Genomic DNA, 24,330 nt, shown 5'->3' with positions numbered 1-24,330 from the left:
ATGTAGGCCATCTTTTATCATACCACTGAAATGCAATATTTTTAGGTTGTTTTATAGTTTCATAATGTAAAGCACGTTGACTTGCCTCGTTGCTGAAATACACTTGCCTTGCCTTATCGTTATAAATATAATCCCAGATTTACAAACAAGGTGCCGAGACACACATGTAGCATCATTCAGCACAAGAATAGAGATGTGGATTTTTGTACAGATCCAGCCCAGCTTACCTCTTTCCAGTCTGAAATGTTCTGTATTTTCTTCAGAGCTGCAGCCTTTAGCTGTTCATCTGTGTTTTTGAATCTGCTGAATACCTTGAAACCTGTTGCGAAGGGGTTGTGGGCAGATGCCCAGCGACTCAGCGAGGGGGTGAGCGGAGTTTTTAAGTGTACTGATGGCTGTACACACGCTCGCTGGCTTCCGCTCCTTGTACGTACTAGGAGGCCAAGGGAAGGAGGGAGGGATGAGCAGCCCCGCTCTGCACCATATGCCAAATATGAGCCTGCCTGCCAATGTGTTGGGGATGCTGGCAAGTGCCAGGACGGCTGAATTCTTGACAGAGGGAGATGAATAATTGAACATGTGCGAAGCTAAGTTCTGTTGGGATGGACTGGGGTGTCTTTAAACACGGGAAAGGGGAATAGACGGCCGAGTGTCTGAAAGCAAAATGATTGTTTAAAAAGTGCTACGGTTTTCTCTCCTTTTTTTTGTTTGTCTCTAAAGATGTCAAAAACTTTGCATGGAGTAAGCAAAAAGCGGTTCTTGAGTTGTTGGTATAGTAAACTGCTGAGATGAAAACGTATAAAACTCTGGCCTCCCTGCATATCATAGCTAGCTCTGATATGCTTTGCGAAAAGAATAATTTTTTTAAAAACTACAAAAGAATGTTGCAGAGATATTAGTTAATATTCAGATTGTGGGAGCATGCCTGGATTAAAACTGTGAATAATTTAGCAGACATTTCCAACAAAACTTCCTCTAATTTGCTTTATATACTTTATATTCAATAGTGTCCTTTCAAGTTTTACATTGTTTCAAACTTTCTAATTAAAAGGGGCGTCTTCTTAAGGAAGGGGGCATTAAACAGCTCTTTATACTTTGTCTGTAAAACTTTCTCATACAATATTTTATGTGGTGAACACATTCTGATTCTCCTGTTCAGCTACCAAAATTCACCGTAAGCCTCACGCACCTATTTTCTTGGTGATGTTGAGTCAACCATCGCTGCGCCTTGAAAAGGTTACGCATTTCCTACAGAAGAACTTTAATTTTTGTCTTTAGAGGTCAAAAACTTAAATCTATCACAATTTCTATAGTGACTTTAAGCAGCTATTGCACATTTTCCAATCTTGCCACATACGTTCGAGTATCTGAAAAATTCTTTTTTTTTTTAACTGGAAAATTAAGCACATTTTGTGAAACATCAAGCGCTGTTCTGCTTATGTCTCCCTTTTGAATTGACTCTGTACAAAAGGGATGAAGCTGATGCATAAGGACTGAGACTGCTACCTGTGCAGTGATGTCTTTTTTTTTTTTTTTTGACCGCTTGCCTGATCATTGAATATTTTTAGTAGTTACAGAGGTATTTGCTGAATTAACCTGAAAACAGGTCGCGCTGCTTACAGCTGGAGCCACTCCAGGCTTTTAGCATGCTGAGGTGAGAGAACCAGCCAACTATAACATGATCTTATGTAACACTACTGAGTTTTTGCTGCAATATTAAATAGTTCTTGCATAAACGCAGTTGCAGTTGCAGTTGCAGTGATCATGCCACATAATGTTTCTGCTAGAACTGGCCGATAAATCGTTTTTATCTACTAATCGAAATTTTTATGAAGATTTCAGTTTTGGAAAGTCAGATATCCATTGGGTTTCCATAGTGATGTCACTCTGCCTATTACCGACCATGTTGTTTTAAAGGCATGTTTTACAGCCTGTATTTAGTTGTGTTCTGGTCGACTCTCATGAAATAAAAGCATGAGAATATATATTTTAAATATATATATATATATTTTGTCCTTTCTAATTTCTTTTCAAGAATAGAAAGCAGGAAAAAAGGCTGGACAGGATAGACCGACCGCAAAGGTAGTCCAAAACAAGGTGGTGATCTTTTAGTCTTCTACAGCCAAACACTGTTTCACGTAATTGAAAAAGTTCCTTTTCGCTTTCATCTGACAAGAGCTCCTTCTAAAACAAGGGAAACGCTCATTAGTACAAAAACATGTCAACACAAATACACGCTATATTTTTGTGTCAAAAAAACTTTGAAAACCATGTTTCATTTTCCTTCCCGTGAAAGACTCTGCACCGCTTTGTGTTTGTCGGATAGCATTCAGATAACATATCTTTAAAAGTTTGCGGCTGCCAAACAGCCAAACGTGGAAAAAGTTCACCAGGGTTGCAAGCGGTACTGCAAGAAACTGTAACCTTTTGCAGTTGTGTGCGCAGACGGTAGCGCACGACTCTCTGAAGTTTTTTTTTTAAATTTTTTTATTGACAAAACATAAGAGACAACACAGACATCACGTCAGGTGCTTGAAGATAAAGATGAATTTTGCTGCCGGAGGCGATGATTCAAAAAAATAAGGCAAAAAGAAAGAAGAAAAAACAAACCAGACTTGAATCCTGTTTTTAAATGATGTTGCCTTCATAAATGTAGGCGACTGCATGGATGTAACAGCAAAGTTTCCTCAGTAGAGGCTTTACTTTATGTTGCGTTTACATCCCCGTCCTGCTACTGTTTCTGACTTTCCATTAATCTTCAGGAATTGATCTGCTGGCTTCCCTTGTTTACCTGTGTCTTTAATATTGCAGTGCCACTTTCCCTGAAACCTATTATGTTCTAATCATCACTGTCTCTCTCTCTCTTTTGTCTCCTCCCCCAACCCTCCTCCCCACCCTCTTTCTTTGTGACAGATACCACCCTGTCCAGCAAGCGTGGTAAGTAGCGCCGCCTCTCGCTCATGTGATTCAAAGCCATCTGTGCGTGTACTCCACCCGCGCCGGCGTAGTTGCTGCTTGCACTGATGTGAAGGGAACCGCTCTCAGATGCTTAGTCTTGGTTGGGACCGGGGATGGAGGGGGTGTAACCGAGCCACAAACACCATTTGCATCACCGGGAAGCTGTCACCCCCTCCCCTCTCAATCACAGTGAATGTCACAGCAAATGTTGAAAGTGAGGGGAGAAGCATCAAGCGAAGGCAATTATGAAAGCAGCATCCACACACCCATGTGGCCAATCAGAATTTCAGTTCAGCATATTTTCTCTGCATGCTCTTCGCTTCGACCTACTTAGTCAATTTACCCCCTTTTGACTCCAATAGTACTCAATAACAAGCCGAGAGGGGGCATCGTTTTCTTTTCTTTTTTTGTTTTTTCCTTTGAGTCTTTGCAACTTTAATGGACCCCATCTCGGTTTAGACTAAATAAAGGGTAGATGGATCTCTCCCCCTCCCATCCTACTACGGCGGTCTCTGTGGTGCAGTCACTGCTGGCTTCCTGAAACTCTTTGTCCAATGAATGTGAAAGTCCATCTGCTGTTCTGCCTTTTGTTTCTCTCTACAATTTGCCGGCGTGATTGTGCATCGTCCAGCTATCCGGACCGGGCGCTCGTTCTCTCCCAGTGCTTTGTTTTCTGTCGATGCACCTTTTGTATGCGTCAGCGGCTCATTGTCCAGATTGTCCAGACAAAAGCGGGGAATCTGGCTGAACTCTCCTCGACTGGTGGCGGCTTGAGGTGACCGCCGCCGAGTCACGCTGATTCGACGGGGCCTGTCACAACGACTGATTTTGCTGGACTCATAAATTGCCACAGAAGTTACTGCGGTAATCAATAATATTGTTGTTTTGAGGCCATTTTCATGTAATAAATATCGGTAATGGCATAAGAAATGCAATAACGCAATAATTCTCAATCATCTTCAATCAACTTTAAATTCTTCTGAGCATTTAACATTGGAAGACATTTTGAAAATCCAAAGTAAATAAAGGAAGCAACAGAAACAACAAATAAAAGGAATTACAAAATTGTGCACCAGAGTGAAGACTTTCGTCATCGAGTTTTTGGTTAAAAGACAGAAACCAAAGAAAGTCACTCAAATGGAAATTCTAGAGGTCTTTTTAGTTCACCATGAGATGGAATTAATTTACTGCTTATTGCGACAGGCCTCCATCTGACAGCATCAGTCGGGAGTGGTAGACAGATATCCAGACGCTGGGAGTCTGGTCTGGGGAACATCAAAGAGTCAGCAGGGGAGCAGGAGCATAAAGCTGCAGTTTAGATTAGGCCCTTGAGGGGGGCTTTACGTGTGTGTGTGTGTGCAGCTGGGATATACTTTGCTTTCTGGTGGAGGAGGTGATGATACACAGCACAGTGAAGCTGTGTGATCAATATTTCATTGCTGAGCTAGCAACAGTGTTCTGTGTTCCTGTTGTTTGGGTGTTTTTCTTTTTTTTTTTTCTTTCCAAATGCAGTCAGGAGTCGGTGAGTAGAAAGGCAACAGGAAGCCACAAAAATATCAACATTTGCTTTAATTTGTGGTGTTGATTTTTGGACTCCTTGTTGCTCCTAGCAGAGACGGAGACTCTGGTCTCAGACTTGCAAAGGCCAGAGCCAAACTGACTTCCTCATCGTTTGAAACTTCAGACTTAAATGAGACTCTTGGTCTGGGATTTGACGTTATCACCTCCTGTAACCAGAGGGGAAAGCAAGCCAGTCAATAAGTTACAGATGGCAGCTCTGTTCAAACTCTGCCAAATGGTGCGTTTGGTTTATTAGCTAGGGTTAAGGTTACATATTGTAGCCTCCTATTGTCTAACATTCATTTCTGATTATTTCAGAACAAAAAACAATAAATCAGAATTGCATCAAAAAAGCAAATTTACCTTAATAATCATATTCCAAAATGGTTATTTTTGGAATAATCATTTTATTCCAAAATAAAAACTAGTAATCTAGTTAACTAGTTAACTAGACATTCAACTAGTTAAATATCACTAGTTAAATTCATTAACTAGTGATATTTAACAGTCATTTTTTTCTGTTAGGTTCGATGATTTTGGATGACAATATATGAAAACATTCAATTAATTTTCTCAAATAATTTGAATATTACATGAGACCATTTGAGATTTCTAACAAAATAAATATTGGTAAACTGAAAAGTATGCAAATATGCTGCACATGATATGCTTTCAACACTTGAATGAGTCAATATTAAGCAGGGGTGAAAAAATATATATGTATATATGAGGGCCGGCACTTTTACGTGTTGATTTTGATCATTTAGTTACATAGATTTTTAGCATGTTTAAAATTTTAATGCAATTAATCTTGTTTTTTGTTTGTTTGTTATTTTTAAGGTACAAACACAAAGGTTCCGGCCAGAACCTTTGTGTTTGCGTGTTTCTGGTACGCCTGTAAATCTGACACACAGGTTGCACCGGAAAACGGTGAAAGATGACAAAGCTGCTTCTCTTGACCCACTGTGGGTTCATTTTTGCTTAAAAATCCATTGATCTGATGGGACAATGAAAAAGACTATTGTTGTGTTCAAGTTGTGCAAAATCGTATTCAAGTCTTAAATACAATCTCAATGCAAAACACATTGCTGCTTATGTGAGCGATCGGGAGTTCCTGAAACACATGACAGCTGAGTAGTAGGACTTTGCACCAATCTGATGGTTGAATAATCTAAATAACAGATTAAAAACAATAAATGCCTTGTTGTTGAGCTCGTATGTCTATTTATTCAATAATGTAGCAGAAGAAAAGGATTTTTGAATGAAAGAAGTTGCTTGTTTTGTCCATCTAGTTCTCCATTAAATTGCCATCAATTATTAAAATTTAATCACAAACACAATTAAAAGTTTTAATCCAGTTTCATCGATATTATATAAATATGTGGATTATTGCATCATTACTGAATTGCAGTTCTTCAAAATGAAAGCCCCTCCTGTTTAAGTCAAATAGAAGTTCAAATATTAATCTTGTTTTTTGTTGTTGTTTTTTTCTTTTGCATAAATGTATTTATATTTGGGTAAATGTGCTTCGGTTCAGTTTAAAATGATGTGCAACCATTTATAAGAGGTTTCCGAATGATGGATTGCTCTCTCTCAAAAAAAAAACATGCCACTAAACGACAGTTTGCTCCATATGAAGACAAAACCATGAATACATGATTTGAGAGAATTCTTATGTCTGTCTGTAGTGATTTGAGACTCCACCTGGACTCTGAAAAAAATGACCTTGGCTCGACCTCTCCTGGTTTGTTCCACTTTGCCTTCTGTTCTTCTTGCTGTACTGTGGCGCCGTCCCATAATGTGAGTCGTTTTCCATAATAAAAGGTGGAGAAAGACAACATAAAGTAATGCGGAATTTAAAAAGCGATGAGAGGGAGTGAAGCCAGGGCAAGGTTCGTTTGTCCCTGCTCGCTCTCCGTAGCTCAGTCAGCAGTAACTCATCCAGAAAATTGCCCGTCATTTATGCCTTTCGAATTTCAGTTTTTCCTACATGCGTGTGTTTTTTCGGGACCATACGTTACAACGCCGTACCTGCCGTGAGAATCTTAAGTGCTTTGACTCCTTCTCTGTCTCTTCCCGCACTTAACGGGCTCTCTGCACGCCCTCGGCAGGGCCAAGGCTTGTTTGGACTCGGCTGATGGGCGTCCTCAACCTGAAGTGGCTGCTGGCGCGTCCTCTCCCCTCTCCCGGCTTAATTGGCTCTACCTGAGGCAGGAGGGCAAGGTGTACTCGCGATAAGAGGAAAATGCTGTTCTTGGCTGGTATTAGTGTCCTTATCTATAATCTCCAGATTGATCATGGCTTCCTCTGTCAGCTTTGCAAATTGTTCGACCCCTAACAACCTGACAGAAAAAAACAACAACCCTCGACTAAAACATGTTGAAGATTGGAACTGCCTTATTGTACACTGATTTTAAGCTCAGCTCAGTTGTGGACATCATTAGGATTCATGTCAGAGGCAACATCACCAGCTAGCATCTTGTTTTTTTAAATCAGCCTAATTAACGAGGCTATTTCTGCAAGCTGTTGCTCGTGGATGCACACAGTTTCAAGAGTTTGTGATGATCTATATAGGGCTGAGCTGAAGGTGTGTCTCTTTGTTTCTGTGTGCTTCCGGTGGTGATTACGCCAGCAGAATATATTCCTCCAACACACAAATGTGTATCTGCCACGCATTTCAATGATGCATGGACATGTGTGGCTCTAAGTAAATGTCTCAGCTTTACCTTTCTGTACATCAGTTTTAGTAATTCAGTACAATTCAGTTTGCCAATTTACAAAACAAACCTCAATCAGATTTCAAGTGAGTTAGGCTACGTTCCCACAGCAGGCAAATCAGCTTTTTTTTGTGTCCATATTTGATCTGTATGTGAACGGCTAATACTTTCAGCACCCCAAAAAAAATCCAATATGTGCCACTTCTTAAGAGGTACTTAGTTGTCTGCGTCTGCACTGTGAACGATCATGTTGCCTTTTATCTGACTTTTATTTCTCTGACATGCAACATGCGTCCTAATTCTGCACCGGAAAAAGCTGGATACGGCGGATCGGGATGCAAACAACCGCTGCAGATTACGATAACGAACTTATGGGAGAAGTCAGTGCATCACATCACAGTCCCACCGCTCTTGGCTCTGGCTACGCATCGAAACAGACTTCCAAACAGAAGGTGCAGTCGGTGCTCCACCACAGGCCACGGCGATCAGCTGTGCTTTCTTTTTGCTAGCTCTTTTTGTGTTTTGTTTCGATCTCGCGACGATACTGTCGGCTCTCGTTGGCGAATAAACTCTAAAACATATAGCCATAAGTGGTTTCACCCAGTATTAATTCTTGAAAACGTGTGGTGTTGTGTGACGTCAGTGTCCTTCCGAGCATTCAGGTCTCTTTGGGAACGTAAATCATTCACATACCCGGCTGTACTGTGGTTGGAATTAATTAGCAGCATTAATGATCAAGCAACAAAATAAAAAAATCTGATTTCAGCAAAAATAATCGGAAAATGAACATTAAGACCTTCTGTGCGAACGCAGCCGTTTCATTTGATCATAATTATCAAACAACGCAGCCAAGTTCAGTTTATTATATAAATCGGTCTAACAGTGTGTCGTCTAAAGAACCCCAGCAGGTCACATCGACTCTTTGACGTCTCCTGGATGAGGATGTAGTGACGGGGAGACAGCTGCTGGCATTGAGTCACTGACGATGCAGGAATCCCTCCGACTCGCTGATCTAGGAGTACTTTGTATGTTAAAGGAAAGTAAAACGGCAATGTCAATAGCAGCTCTGTTAGGGCTTCATGTAGGTGAGAAATGCAGCTAAAGAGATAAACTCTGAGCCAGATGAAAGAGGACACATTTAGTCACAATAAAAGCTCAGGCAAAAGCTCCGTCTAGGAGAGAGACGGGGTTAAGTGTACGATCTATGGAAGGAGAACATTACCCTGCAAACATACAAAATCTTACCAAATATTTTTGGCCTAGTTCACTTGAACTAAGACAAAACTAACTTATTAGTAGCTTTTCAGCAAGATATAGGAGCTTATTTTAAGCTAATAATTCCTTAATATTGATGAAAAAGTACTAGTATATTGACTTAAAACAAGCTCCTATAACTTGTTGAAAAGTTACTTGTTAGTAGTAATAAGTACAATTGTCTTACTACAATTGTACTAAGATATTTGCCCGAGAAACTACACAAAGATACTTGGTAGGATTTAGTGTTTTTGTAGTGCAGGTAGTAGTAAGCAGCAGGTGTTCATTTTTTCTTTTTCTGTTCAACACGACATCACATTAGCACTTACCATCAAAACATTTCCACTGCTCTCTTGCTCTCTGGCAAAACCCAGAGTTCACATTATCCTGGTATCATTTCACACACCTGACACAGAGTCAAAGAGATGATGTGCTCTGGATGTGAAACCATATTGGGACGTGCAATGAACTTAATAATCCAGTAGTTAGAAGCGACAGAATGTCTCTTACTCCCTCACTCAACACAAAGCAGCCTGAAACCGTAAGAGGAACCCGTCGCACATAGAAGCGGCACACAGACACTGCGACTTCTGTCCTTCACAGTCTGAGAGCTGCTGATGCTGAAAAGGGTGTTGCTACAACAAAACAGATAAACCGGCTTTCTCGTAAGAATTCATTTCAAGTCATGATGAATGGGCAGCTGCATTTTAGTGATAAAATAGACACGCTGGGTCAATTTTGTTGTTCTTGTCTTCCAACAAAAGCTCATAAAATAACCAGATATTCAAGACAATAGAGTTCGAGATTTTTTGAGAATGTTATGAAGAGTTTTGGGGATGTTATTCTCTGTTCAAGTGATTTTTTGTTGTTGTTGTTTTGTCTAAAAATGATATTGTTTATTGTCTTTTTTTGTACAAGATTTCCAATTGGAGAGCAACTTCTTAAATACCTAAAAGTCACCTAGTGCCAGGTTATAGCAATTGCAAAGAAATGTGTCTTTAAATTAGGCCCCTGTCTCTTTAAAAGCTCCTGCTCTTTCTATAATTTGGCCTTCAGGAAGTCATCATAACATGGCTCCTCTACTAGCCCTTTAGCAACTTGTTTTACCAGCTTTGCTGGGTAAAGTAGCTCCTATAATGATCTCAGCTGATGTGCAGTTCCACCAGATGTGTGCTAATTGATGCTGGCTAGTCTGTAGGAGCTGAGTGGAGGAGTCGTGTCGGAGAAGCTTGGAATCTTGGAAAATGCAGTTCCGAGGAGGAGCTGCGCCTCGAAGGCGATGCTAGATCCATCCAGGCGGTTTGCACAGCTGAATGGTTGCCATGGAGATTAAAGGATTTCACAAACATGCACGAAAGAATCAAGACAACACTCCAGTTATGTTTTTGATGAGAAAATAACACTATGACATGATGTAAAGCTGAACAAAAAAAGTTGATTTTACACAACATTGCCATTTTAAGTTCAAGATATAAAGAAGAAAAAAATCCACATTTCTGCTGATCACTAGTCAGAATCAGTCATTGTGAAATGTGTCTGGAATTGGTTGATGAATCTCCAACCATTCAAAATTCCCTGCATCATAAAAGAGAAGGAATTAAAATGGATTCATCATAGTTAAAATAACAATAAAACATAACCACCTTTTTGGATTTTCAAAGTGTGCATTAGATGACGATGATGATGATGTCGTTGACTTTCTATTTACTCTAAGATCTGCCTTTGAATTGCCTGTCTGTGAAGGTGCTGGATTGTCCAGTTCAGTTGAAAGCGACTCGATGGGATCAACACCCTGGTGAACAGATTTTCTCACGTGGGCCAAAAAAAAAACATCATTCGAATTTTTTCTCATGTGCCACGGCTAACGACTCCACATGCGAACCGGATGCGACGTCTTCTGCAGTCCCACCGTCTCTCCTCCTCCGCTCTCCCTTCCTGCCTCTGCTCTTTCTCTGGGTGTGAGGAACCGCTAGAGCTGAAAGAACCAGCTAATGACTTGTGAAATGCCTTGGAAGCCAAAGCAGCAACAGGAGTTAATTTCCCTAAATTTCGTCTTAAAACAGCAAAAACAGTGATGAGGCCCGACAGCACGGAGAGAGGAGTCCAGCTTTCTTTAAATGTGTCGGCGAAGGTCTTTCCACTGAGCTTTCTGGATGTATACTGCCTGACTCACTGTTCCAAATCCTTTATCTGCAGACTCATGTGCCTAATATCATCAATTTTTGGTTTATTATCAGTGATGCTACTGTTGGTCATTTTAGAAGATGCATTTTTGTCACCTTTCCCTTTATGTAGGTGAGGGAGGAGTGCTGGATAATGGTTTTTTTTCGTCGAATAGAGCGGATAAATTGTTTTGTTTTTCTTATTAGATGGAAAATGTTTACTTGTATTGATATTGTTAGCATCGAATTCCTTTGCAGGAAGAATTCCTGATCATCTCCACGTATCCTCTCTGAGCTGTGGTGAGGCGTGCGGCCTCTTGCGCCTCACTTCCCCCTCAGTACCAATTAAAACTGTTTTTCTGCGGCGCATCTCGACTTGATGAAGGCAGCCAGCAAGAGCTCTCGAAGTAAAGTCGCACAGCGCCTGTGTTGGTGGGTGATTTGTGCAACAGAGAGGGAGGAAAACAAACAAGCCTTTAAAAAAATGGCGCCTCTTTTCCCCTTTTCGGTTTTGGGCCGCGCTGTTCGGAAATCTTCCACAAAAAAAAAAAAATGCAGTGGAACCTGCTGAAAACGAGAAAGGACAGGAAGTCTGGTTCATTTCTTCTTTTTTTTTTCTTCCCGTGCTAAGACTTCAAGCACCATCAACAAGTATTACTGTGGAAAATGGAAGAAGAAGAAAAAAATTAAAAGCACCGCTGGAAGCTGCTTGATCTCGAGGCTTCGACCAGCTCTCCCCGCTGAATGGAAACGAGCTTTGCTCTGGCCTTTTCGCTACAAAGGCTGAGGAAGCCGAGGCGCAGAGGACACTGCCTAATGGCTACCAGTCTGGCTTTTCCCACAGGATTACATGTTTGAGAAAGATAAAGTTTGATCTATGTATATATATATATTTTTTTTTTCTTCTGCAAGACAAAGGGCTTCTTTTTTTGTGATGCAGATGAGAGCAGACAGGAAAACCTTCTGAACCAGCCAAAGCTGGAGTTTGGAGAATATAGATGAGGATGTCTGCGGGGTTTGAAGAAATCGATTCTCTTCAACTTTTTCTGAGGGATGCACCCATCAGAGCTCTGCTGCCAAGCTCTGCTTTTCCAGTCAAGGGTCGACCTGCCGTTATTGGTTATTTTTAGCCAGTTCTGGAGTGAGAGAGACGTTACGGTAAAACTGGGTTTGCTGACTCTTTAAAACGCAGAAAAAGTGGGATTACAGAGCCAAACATTTCACGGAGGAATCAAAGGTTTCACATCCAATGGGATCTTGTTGGGTTTCCTTGGATAACCAAGCAGTCTAAACAAGGTATGGCAAATAAATCAGCAGATCTTGTGAATATTGTTCAATTGAAAATTTCAAAATAGTAAAAGGTTATACAGGTTAAATGGAGTATTTTGATTTCAACAGAGCAGTATAAGATCAAAGACATAAAATTGACTTCCCCTTTTTCTCTTATTAAAAAAAAAAGAATCCATTCATAATTTTCCAGTCTTGGGTCATTTGCGTTCTCCTCCCCTGTCTCCTGTCCAATTAATGTCCAATAAATCCCCAAAAATTGCATTTATGTGGCAGATTTTCTGAACGGATTCATTTTTGCCCCTTAGGTCTGGAGAAAAACTAATTTAGCCAAACTCAAATGACTGGGTATTCCCAAGTCGTTGTTTAAGTCACTGGATATTTCTGGTCTCTTTTACTATGAAAGTAAAATAAAAGCATAAAACCTGCTGATAAAATATATACATATATAAACTTTATGTTGGTGCTTAAATTTCCCACTATAAGAAAAATTTAAGGTGTCTGCTTCCTTTTAGAACTGCTGAAGTCATTGAAAAGGTGCCCCTAAAGAATTTTAAGACATCTGTGCATGTTGGTCGCAGGCTGCACAAAATCTTTCCCAGAACCTGAAGCGGCCGGTGGGTCTGACTTCAGACACCCTGACTCAGCAGAGCTGTTAGTCAGCGTGTGGACCCAGAGCTTCTCCCCTGCATCCTACCCCCAGTCGTCATTAATAATCCGGTCAACACGCCGGCCTCAGACGACCCCAGTTCTTTTGTATTCTTGAAAGCCTGCTGGATTTTAAATGAATAAACGCAAAGTTAAAAAAAAAAATGTTTTGGTGTTTTTGCCACGCAGGTAGAGCTCAAAGCAGACGAAAAGCTTACACACAGAACAATGTGGATTGTCCTTGATCCCAGTCCCTGCATATTTTTCATGTTGTCATGAGAGATGGACAATCTGTGGATGTTGATGACATGAGGGATTTCAACTTTCTTGAACCATGTGATTTCCAAGAAAACATTACAAAAAAAATCGGGGCAGGAGAGAGACGGGGACTCTTAGACATGTGGTCTGAGACTCAAATCTTAACTTTCAGGACTAAAAGCAACTTTGTGTCCATTTTCTTTTGAATGAATATGCTTTAATTGTTAACCAGTGATGTTAACGCCGCTAACGGCTCCAGATAATCTGTCCATGTTTGCTGTAGCTTCATGAAATTGACCACATGATTCTCTGTCAAAACTCTATTAAATTTCCCTACCTTTCCCAGTTCACAATATCATTTTCAATTTGTCATTGTTAAGCTAGCAGTGTCGTTAAAAAGAAACTATCTTTGTCAAATTTAAGCACTTCCTGTTAAATTCATAATAGGTTGGGAATTCGGCTTTATGAATTTCCTAAATAAGTTAACGCAGCTCAAAACAGCTCTGAAATGCTGAACTAATTGTTAATTTAACAAATCCTAGAAATCGGCTAACATTGCCAAAGTAGCAATCTGAGCATTCATATTCTGCAGAACGTAGAAAATTAGCAGAACTCCCAGATACACCAAAAAAACAACTACCAACATTGCCAGATGAATCATGTTTCATGACGGACAAAGCTCCAAAAGATGAAACGGTGCCATTGTTCTTCGTTCAGCCTGAAAGTCTCACTCTTGGGATCTGAATAAAAAAAAGAGACATTCCTGCTGGATCTTGGTTCTGCTCCTCTTTTTGTTTGTAAGTAAAGATAATAGCTGTTTGATCACTACTGTACTTCCTGCTTCTACTTATATCTACATCCTGGTCTTTTATTAGCATGCCACCATGCATACACAAGCAGTTAGATCTTACTTCATTTTGTTTTTACCCAGACTGAGACTAATGAAGTCACATTTCCTGGGGTTAATTATACCAACATTATGGGGGATATTAGCAAACACTGAATGGCGCTACTCTCTTTTAGCATCTCACAGTTTCATCATCACCTCCCACTGTGGGAGTCTTTACCCTTCTCCAGCCTTCCCTCCATTCTGTTATTTATCATTTCATCGTAGCACTTTCCAGGCAAATCTTCCCCTTTTCTTTGCAGCACGGTCGGATTGGATGGTACGGTAGCAGACCGAGCCGGAGACACAAGGCTCGCCCCGGCAAATTCCTTCCCAATTTGAGGGGTATAGACGATTATTAAAGCCAATTCCCGCCGTCTGGAACCAACAGTTAAATTACTGTCAGCTGAATGAAAAAGGCAAGCAGCATTTTTAGCTCCTCCCTCTTTTTCTCTCCCTTCCTCCTTCCCTGGCAGAGCTGCATGGCGGCACAAGTGCATCTTTGGAAGTGTGTCAATCCTGAAGATTCGGGTTAGAATCATAACGCGCCGCGGTACTGATATCCCCCAAGAGGTCCGGACCTCAAAAAGACTCGCTCATGATTGGCGTCTGGGTTTTGCACGGAGACCGTTACTCTTTTCCAAAAAGAAGAAGGCGGGAGTGGATGGGAGGGGGCAAGAAAAAGAAAAAGCAGGGCAGTTCTCTGCACATTTCACTCCAGACACTTAGCTTCTAAAATGCATACAAAATCCTTCAGTTTTCTTTCATGTAAGAAAGAAAAGTACCTTGGAGATGTCTTCGCACTGGCTTTTAACACTTTTCATTTGGTGCTTTTCTCATTCAAATGAGGCTTACGGCAGCAACGGTTTGGCTGTCAATCACAGCTATCTCTCTGTGTTCTTTATAGAGGCAGAGATTAATTTACTACTTTTGGGATGTGTTGAATTTGTGTGTGTGTGTGTATGTGTGTGTGTGTGCATAAATGAAAAAGTAAGCCTGCTGATTGAGATTACCACTTGAGCTGCCTTCATGAGGTCCAAATCAACATTCTAGCTGACAGAACCTGCTGAGTTCCTCTCTTTTTTATGACATTTATTCCGACAGCACCTCCCTCCATGTAACCAGATGGATTTAATCGACCCTAACTTGACACATTAATGTCATCGAAACTCTTTCTGACTCCATTCTGCTCGGCTGCACTGGATTTTGTCTTTTTTTTTCTCTCGTTTTGTGGGGTTTTGTGGCAAATTTGGCATGTGGAGCACATCTCATCTCTCGGAGCCTTTTCCATTAGTGACATAACAGTGCTATGTAATTATTGCTCATCTGCATTTGAAAGTAGATGCCATTAAAAGCTGAAAAATTAAGCGGTGAAATTGCTAAAGTTAAGCACGTTCCACTTGTTTAGTTAACTTGCACATGCGGAGACTTTCTGGCTCTAAGCGGGTTATTTAGAGGCTCTCATTTGCATGCAGTCAGGCAGGGCATGAGTGTCATATTAATTTGGGGCATTTATGTTATTTAGACCCTTCTTTTTCAGCTTTGAAGGCTAGTATTACAAACAACTTAAACGTACAAAAAAACAAAACATTTTTATCCTGTACAAGAAAATTTCAATTTCCTTTAGATTTTTGCATCTCTACCTACAGTAGAGTCAAAATTCTACATTTAGATTTAGACGTGCATATATACATACATATTTTTCGTTGGATGTTTGACCATTTTCTTAGCAGAATTGGTAGAACCCATTTTAAAATGTTTGGATTACTGAAGAAGACCTATTTTTCAGGCAACTTAGAGAACGTTCACGTGGTTTGAATTCAGAGCCAGTCCAGAAGCGTAAAGTGAGCCTGATCGTCCGTTCCAAAATGGGCCACTGTCTCGATGGTGTTCAACTATCTGACCAACGTACCTTTGGGGAGAGGTTTTATGTTTAGACGAGACCAAGATGACAGGAAGTATGCTCACCGGCCACTTTATTAGGTACACCTTGCTAGTTCCGGGTTGGACTCCCTTTGGCCATAATCCTTCATGGCAGAGATTCACCAAGGTGCTGGAAACATTTGTCAGAGAGTCTGGTCCATATTGACATGATAGCATCACACAATTGCTGCAGATTGGTCGGCTGCACATCCATGATGCGAATCTCCCGTTCCAACACATCCAAAACTACACCTGCAGTACACTTAACTTAACCAAATTTGAATGAGGATGCATCTATAATTTAAAGTTACTCCTGTTTTTGCAAGTCATTGAAATTTCTGAATAATTATTATAATGATACAACTCTTATAAGAAGGGCTTAAATAAACCAATAGGTAAAATGATAATCCTGCCCGTTATGCCAGGCGCTGATCCCTGGCCTCCTGCGCCGAACAATGGAAGGCATCGTCACTTTTCATGGCGAGGGAGTGAAACGTGAGAAACAATGAACTTCTTTCACTAGTTTGCTCAGTGAGGGCTCAGGAGGCATTCTCTGTAACCTGTGACAAACTCTTAATTTCCTTTACCTTTCTCAGCGTGTTACTGTCAAAATCACTTAGCTGTTGCAATTTTCCTCCTCGTCTTCCACAGAAGCGGGCCGGTTCACTTTCCCAGCCTGAGCCCAGCAGAGCAGAGCGGCCCGATGATGGTTTAAGCGGTGAAAACAATTACGTTTGATTCCGCTTTTGCAGAGCTGCATTTTTTTTCGCTGTATAATTTAAAGATGGATACCTGATGCAGTTTTAACTCGTCTTTGGAGCGATGCTCTTCAGGTTGTTTTTCCGTTGCCGTTGGTGTTTGTGCTTTCTTGTTTCTTTTTTTTTTGTTTCTCAGTGTTCATTATTGTTGAAAGGCATACTATTTTTTAGTTTATTCTTGTGTTCTGTTCTTTGAGCAATTGGATTTTTGTTTTTTTAGATCAGTCGTGTTTTTCTTTGAGTTTTGTAGCTTATTTAAGTTCAGATTCTGTGTTTTTGTTCACCTTTATTCAGGCTGCCGGTTTGTCTCTCTTCCACAGCTGCCCGCAGTCACCTGATCTCCCCACCTGCACCCAGTGTCATTCTTCCTTAGAAAATATAACTCACTGGTTTCATTGTTTATTACTGGATTCTCCCATCATCCCTCTTGTTTCTCTGCCCATTCTCTCTCTGTGTTCAGACAGCAGGAAAATGCCACCCAAATCAATTTCTTTGCCCTATATTCAACTTTTTCACTACATCAAAAAAATTTTTACACCCCTAAAAAATCTAATCTTTGCCCCTTCTATAAATGGTACAAAATTGGATACATCTTTGATTGTTTTCAAAGCGTCTGCAGTGTGAATGATCGTATCGCATTTTATCTGACGTTTATGACACTGATGTGAGATATGCGTCACAATTCTACCCTAGCAGAGGCCAGCTGCGGCAAATGTGGACGTAAACAATGGCTGAAAATTATAATTATGAAATCACGAAAGACGTCTGTCACTGAAGCCAATCGCAACGCAATCCCACCGTTCGGCTCTGACGATACATCCAGTAAAACATCTCTGCAGATGTTCCAGTTAGTGCTCCACAATAAAACTATTGGTATTTATTGTGCTTTTTTTCCCCAATGTTAGCTTTCTTAGTGTTGACCTTTAGGAAGGGGGGGAGTCTGACCGCGGCCGCATTTAATTGGTAAGTGAACCAACCTGCTGAATGTTTGTTAATGCAGGACTCTGGCAACCTCCGCCCGTCTCTGCACTTTGGGTCCTTTTACAACCTGCTAACCGCGACCATTACTTTGTTGCGTTTTTTCTGCAAGTCCAACATTATTGCTCTTGCACTTTTTTGTTGCATAAAAGTGGTGGATCTAGGTCCAATTTTTTGACTTCTGGATTACCATGGAGCTCATAAATATCACTAAAAAAACCTCCTTAAATTCAATCAATTCCACAGACACCTGAACTAAATCTGTTCTAAACATTATTTTGTATGAAACTACTAGGAACTATAAAATGTGTCAGCCTGGAGATGTAGTTTATGTTTTATAAAAGTTGAATTTCTCTAACTTGTTAATTTATTATGACTACCCTACACAGCCTATTAGTTTAAATGATTTTAGGTGTTTTGCTGCTCACAAGCAAGACTAACTTCAGGCAGAAATGTGTGCGCTTCACCAGATTTGACTATGAATAAACCCCAAAGCCCTAACAAGCCAATTAAAGCCTGAGACCTTGGTTAGAGTCATAGGAGCTGAAATCATCACTGAGTTATTTTCCATATTTTAACAGTAAAAATATTTTTTTTCTGCAATTTAGCTTCTTTTTTTACTTAGAAATTCTCAAAAGCACTTTCAGAGGAAGCTCAAGGAAAGGAGGTGAGAACATGTCTTACTAATTATCAAGCTGAAATTCAGAAGAAACCATGTTTTGTTGCCAAAGTCAGAAATGCTCCAACATGAACCATAGATTCCAGTCTGGATATTTCAATTTTTTATATTTTTTGCAGTAAAATAACATGTAATTAAATAAGATAAATAATCGTAGTCCTGTAGAATATTAAATTAGAATATATATGACCAAAACAATAGGAGTTTATTACTTTTCCAGGCTAAATTGTCACACCACTTTTACCAACAGCAAAGATTTTCAAACCCCACAGCTTTCGCATCAAACGCATACGGTACAAAATTTATGTAGCAAATAGAGATGTTGAGAAGAACCTTCACTGTTAGTGAACTAAGCTGACTTTAACACATTCTGCCTGAAGCACGGTGGAGGATCTGTTATGGTGTGGGCCGTTATTGTTTCCAAAGTATTTGGAAACCTTGTTGAAATGGACAAAACCAGGATCTCTCTAAAACACTGGTAGACTTTACATCAAAACTTCATCAATTGTTAACCTGCTTACTGTTGGCGATCTTGCCTCTGAATCTCAACAGGGTCGCCGTGGTTCCTATTGGTCCTCCCTGTTCTACCAAGCTCTATTTTCAGTGCAGCCGTAAAATCTTCCAAAATGATGAAAAAATACACACAGTCCAAAACTTAACACCTACCTGCCCGTTTTGCTGTATAAGGATTTGCTTGTATCGAGTTCCACTTGGGGATGAGCTACAGCTCGTTTTAGCTGCGTCTCCTGACAGTCGATCCAAAAACCTATAACCGCGAGGACTGACCCAGCCCTAGATTAGCTGAACTGCTCCGTCTTATGAGAGGAGTTTTTGTTCCCTACGAGAAATATTTTTTGCCAACAAATCGAGTCCCATCATTTGTTTTTTCCATCACTTGGTATTTTATCGCATGCGTGCAGTTTGGACTGATCGACCCGCTCTGCTCTCCTGATATGTTTTGCTTTGAAGCGAAGGAGGAGAAAGAACATATCGGCAGCTCAGCCCTAAAAAAAAAAAAAACTGCAAAAGTACGAACTGTTTTCATATCACCCCGCTTCTCCAGCTCCATCATTCTCTCTCCCTGCGAGCCGTTCTGTAGATTAGCTCTGCAACATGCCGCTGTAGGAATGAGGCCAGCTAGAATCAAACATTAATCAGCTGCTGTTTTATAAGACAGAGGAAGCTCCTATAGTCCCTGGGTCTCCCTCCTTTATGCCCCCGGCCTGCCCTACCACCAAATGTTAATGTGACCGCCATTACTCATTTATGAGCTGCTCACTGTGTGCTGACCAAAGCCCGATGGCCTGGCATTGTGGGCGCACTGCAGGTGGATAAATGTGCCTAGGCAGCAGGGGCAAGGCCAGATTTTCTTCTTTTTTTTTTTAAAGGAGAAATGAGTTTTGTCATTTTTCAAAGAGGAAGAACTTTTTAGTTTTTCCGGTGTTAGTGTTAGGCTGTTGGTGTAGAAGGTGTCAGGTTTTTAGTTGATAATATATGACGTAAGACAACACAATGGAAATGAAGAAAAATGAAAAGAAATCTTCATCAGACTCTCACAGTCTCCGTGTTAAAGGCTGCGTGCTGCAGACAGGCGGTTCTGAGACGAGTTCCTCTCGGTATCCAGGACACCGTGCGCAGCAGGAGCCGTCCTTATTCTTAGCGTGCCGGCATCAATAAGGAAGCGAGCGAGCACAAAGTGACACGTGCGCACATTGTTTTCCGAGTTGCAGTGGGTCCCAGGTCGTGGAGCGAAAAAGTCATTTTGACGACACACACACACACGCGCACGCAGCTTCTCAGATCTTTAGGACAAAGTGTGCTTTAAGGGTAAAAAAGATGAAGCAACAAAATATCAGAGGGCGTGAAAGGCGCATATAGATCACGCTTAATAATTCATAGTGCACTAGAGCTCAGAAAGTGACATATTTATTGCAAACTTGGTGCAACTTCAAAGTATTTTGTTGAAGTTGGAGCCAAACCAATTTAGGTGTCACTTTAACATGACGCTGTATTCTATTTCATCCTGCAGAATATTAGCTAAATTTGTGGTTAGGATTATGTGTAGAGCCTCAGGCTAATGTTGACTTCCTGATCACAGTAGCCGTCGCAAAATCCACAGTAAGTACGAGTAGTGTGCACTAAAGAGACGAACCATATCCTCTCCTTTTGTTTGGTGACCAACCAGTCCTTGATTCTGGTAACCAGTTCTTTTTCTGGTTCAAAAATGTATAATTTTTGTTATTGCATTCTTCAGGTTCAAAGTACTTTACACGGAATAGCTGAGAAAGTGTATAATACGGAGTAACCATATTGTTATTCAACTGTGTATACAAAAGAGACAAATTCAGCTGTGGGGGAATATTTCTGGTTACAACAAGCACAAATCATGGAGTGTGATTTAGAAGAGCACCTCCCACCAGATATCAAGTCTTGTTCAATAAATCTGAAAATATGTCCAGATGAGACTTAGTTGTCAGAGTCTAAGCCGCTCTAGAAAATAACCTTTGAGCAGGTATTAAACATAATTTTTATTAAGCCCACATTTATGTATTCATTCTCTTTTTTTGTCATGTGCTATGAGCAGAAAATCATTAATTAACAGGAATATAGGCTTGGAAACAACATTCTGTTGTTAATTAAACTCTACTTTTGTTTAATTTTATTGAAATAAACCTTTTAACGATGTAATTCATCAATGGATTTGATCCTTTATGCTCAGTATTGTAGCTAATGGCAAATTAAATAAAATTTCCTTGGACAAAATGAAGAAATATGTAAAAATAAAAAAAATAAAAAGTGTTAATGAAAACAGCAATCACATGTTGCCAAACAGTGCTGATGGTAGATTTAGAATCAAACGTTGCCATTAATGTAGAACACAACATCGACTTGAAATAGAAATTGTCATGGCAACGTGCCTAGCACAAATCTGAATTTACGAGTAAAGTGTTGAGAGCTAGCAAACTGGCACCCCGTGGAATTATTGAAAAATTTTCTATTTTGAGCCCAGTATGCCTGTAATTGGTCTGTAATGTCTGCTTATGACAGAACCGCCAACTGGGAACGCTGAAAATATAGCAGCTTTCAGCACCTATATCTAACCAGCATGATCACTCTGATTAGCACAGGCATGTGTTGGTACATCCCCCTCCCCGATCGACTGACACCAGAATACGTCATTTACTTTAGCAAGCTATGCAGTGGTTGTAAGTCTCACTTTTCTCTCACTTTTCTCAACATAATCAGTTTATGTTTTGCATCTCAGGGCTTAAAATCACTACAGTAATGTAGCCGTCAGATTGGTCTTTTGTTCCAGTGAGACCCAATGAAATGTTGTCCGACTGCGTTAGCAACTTATTTTGGTTGAAACACTGTAGGTGTTATAATGTCCCAAATACAATTAATACTTGGTGCTCTTTAGTGGTGGAGAGGCTGAGAAATCCCTACTTTACTCTTACAGCGATGTGATTTGAGGAACAACAGAAAACAAAGAGTGTGGTGTGCAAATGTGAATTTAATGTTGATTTTAATTTGAAACTGCAAATGCTTTATCTTTACTAAATAAAATACCGTTTGTGACACCAAATGGAAAAAGGGAAAAACAAAATCTCATCAAGATTTTGCTCAGATTAGAACTGCATCACCTAGAATGTGCCCTATTCAAAGTCCTACACTCTAATTGCTTCAGCAGATTATCATAATTCTTCATGATCTGATATTGTTTTATCTCCTTCACATATGATGTAATGAAATGGCCCCGGGTGCCTGCATGGCAGCGGGGTGTGGGGGGAGCAAAGTTATCAAACTGTTTTCATTGAACCAGTTAAGAACCAGCACTAGCAGGTTTCAGCAATGGAGTCACTTTGGTGTAAAAAAATAAAATAAAATAAAAAAACTCTAAAATGTCCGCTGAGAGAAAATCCCCACAGATACCTTCATGCTTGCTGTGACTCAGTGTGTTTGTGTAGCAGGTTGTCACTTAACTCTGTGTTGCTGTGAGCCTCCGTGCTGAAGCTCCAGCAAGGTGTTGTCGTGTGAAGTGGCTGATGATCCGGGATGCCACAGACTGTCACGAGGTGCTGTTCCCCAAAGGGCCTTGCTCTTTGTCTCACATTTGTAACCGGGGCACTGCTGCGTCAGGAGAACCAAGTGGAGACACTCCACAGAAACACTGCTCTGTTGACCACCTGTCAGCATTTTTATGTAGCAGTCACAGTGCACTTGGCCCTACAGAAGCAGCATCCTCCCTGCCGTTTGAATCATGTTTACGTACCTTGAACGTAATCTAGCGACCGTGGTGTGAGTTGGCAAATAAACCACCTATGATGCACATGAGGAAGGAGTTCAAGCAAACAGCGTTTCATGTTTATTTTAAGAAAACTTGCCCAAGGAGATTGTCTTCTCCTTCATCCCTCTCTTGCCTATGGAAGCTCCTGTATTCATGGCCTTGGGGGAGTTTCTCAGCATGCAGCAGGAGCAGGAAGTGTGTAGCCCGTGGCTAAAAGGTACCGACTTCTTAGTGTTACACAGCTCACACCGTCCACACACACACGCGCACACCCCTCTCCTAAGGGAGTGCTAATCTCCCGAGAGATGAAAGGAGGCTCCCACTGCTCTCTGATCCCCGCGTCCTGCTGCGGCGGTTCATTTGGTGTCTGGTGGCGAGAGCCAGGTTCTGTTGATGCTCCCACACTGCGGTGTCCTTGACTGGCCCCAGACGCGGCTCGGACCCCGTTGCACGCTGGTCCGGAGAGCTCTCCCATCAGAAACAAATGTTTGTTTGACGGCCCTTTCGCAGAGGCTCTCTTTGTGCTTCACCCGTGTCGATCCGGCCAAAGATAAGTAGAAGGGAGAGGTAATGCATGCTGAAGACTTCCTCAGACCTGCCTGAATCATGTTGCGTCCTCTTGGGAGGCCAGCCGCTAATGCGAGATTAACCATCTCCTCTTCATTATAGGAAAGCGAGTCCTCTGCTCACCCTTGGTGCTTTGAAGGGGTTTAGAAGTTCACCCACAGTTCATGGACCAGGTTCATTGTGTCGGTGCGTGAGTCGTCCTACAGCCTGAGCGGGAATGTTCAGCGTGTGCTTCTGTGCATTTTCAGGCAGCATAATCAGCCATTTCAGGACACCATGCAGCAACAAAGAGAATAAATAAAAGCTTCATCCTGAAATAGACTAGGGGCAAAGGGGAATACGCGCCGGTGCAGAGCTGCTTTAGCTCGCACAAAGATAAAACTCGGTAACGACCCCCACTTCAGGTGCATCCTTCCCCATCCACCGAGCTTCGCCTGCTGACTGACTGTCTGCTGACTGTCTTTGTGGTAGCACTCCTCAATGTCATGAATTTTTAAGATACTTAACTCCAAGGACCCTTATTCAGCACAACAGCACTTAATAAGGGAATTGCCTACCTATGTCCTCCACATTTAATCACAAATGCAGTCCAGATGGCTATCTTCCTCTCTGATTATATCCTTTAATTCTCTGCTTGACTGCTAGCCTAAATGGAAATCTTTTGTGCTTAGGAAGAAAATAAAAGAATCAGCAGTAATGGACTGTTCAAGGTGTCTTTGCGACGGTGCCTACAAGCTCACATCATGGTTTATGTGGCCAAATGTTGTTAAGAGGCTATATGAGTTGGAAAAATGTAAAATCAGCTAAGGAAAGTAACTCAAGCCTGCTGTAGCACTTGTAGCTAAGCCTAACGCTGACATCGTATCATATTTCTTTTAGTAACGGCAGTTTAATGGTTGAAAGTCAACCGTATTACTTATGCTTTATTCCTCTTAAAATACAGCAAATTGAATACGCTTTTAATGGCAGTAGCTTGTAATTCCATTACATGGTATCGCTCATATCTTATGCTGCACTTTGTAGCAACACGGCTACTACAGGTTTATAGTACTGATGATATTTTTATATATTTTTACTTTTATTTTTTGCTCAAGGCACCCACGTTGATTTTTAAGATCAAGTTTGGTAAGAAATGTCTCACTTTCGTACTTGGAGTTCCAACATCAGACTTTCTTTCTTTCTTTCTTTCAAACAACAAATTCAGAAATTTCAGTTTTTAAATAAAAATGAGACAATAAATAAACTGCTCCATTCGAACCAATAATGTAAGACATGACACAACAGAGCAAAAAAAATTATTTTTTAACAGTCTTTCAGAAATAGAATTTGTATAAGCAGTAATTGATATTACTGCTTATATATCCAGCTCAGTGGCGCAGTTGGTAGAGCTGTTGCTTTGCAGCAAGA

The 24,330-nt window shown here is 40.8% G+C and overlaps 1 protein-coding gene across 2 annotated transcripts in view; it reads left to right on the top strand.

The window, feature by feature from the left end:
• The window catches only part of LOC114135878 (cadherin-4-like), a 314,131-nt gene that overhangs the window by 119,050 nt on the left and 170,751 nt on the right, over window positions 1–24,330 (top strand). For both annotated transcript variants that reach the window (XM_028003532.1, XM_028003533.1), the window contains exon 3: window positions 2,914–2,937. In XM_028003532.1, coding sequence (XP_027859333.1) covers window positions 2,914–2,937 — 24 coding nt within the window. The remainder of the gene's footprint in view (window positions 1–2,913; window positions 2,938–24,330) is intronic.

This window comes from Xiphophorus couchianus, chromosome 20, assembly GCF_001444195.1.
Source record: "Xiphophorus couchianus chromosome 20, X_couchianus-1.0, whole genome shotgun sequence".
NCBI classification, from domain to species: Eukaryota; Metazoa; Chordata; class Actinopteri; order Cyprinodontiformes; family Poeciliidae; genus Xiphophorus; species Xiphophorus couchianus.
The sequence above is the reverse complement of the archived record's forward strand: the minus strand, read 5'-3'. Positions and strand labels throughout refer to the sequence as shown.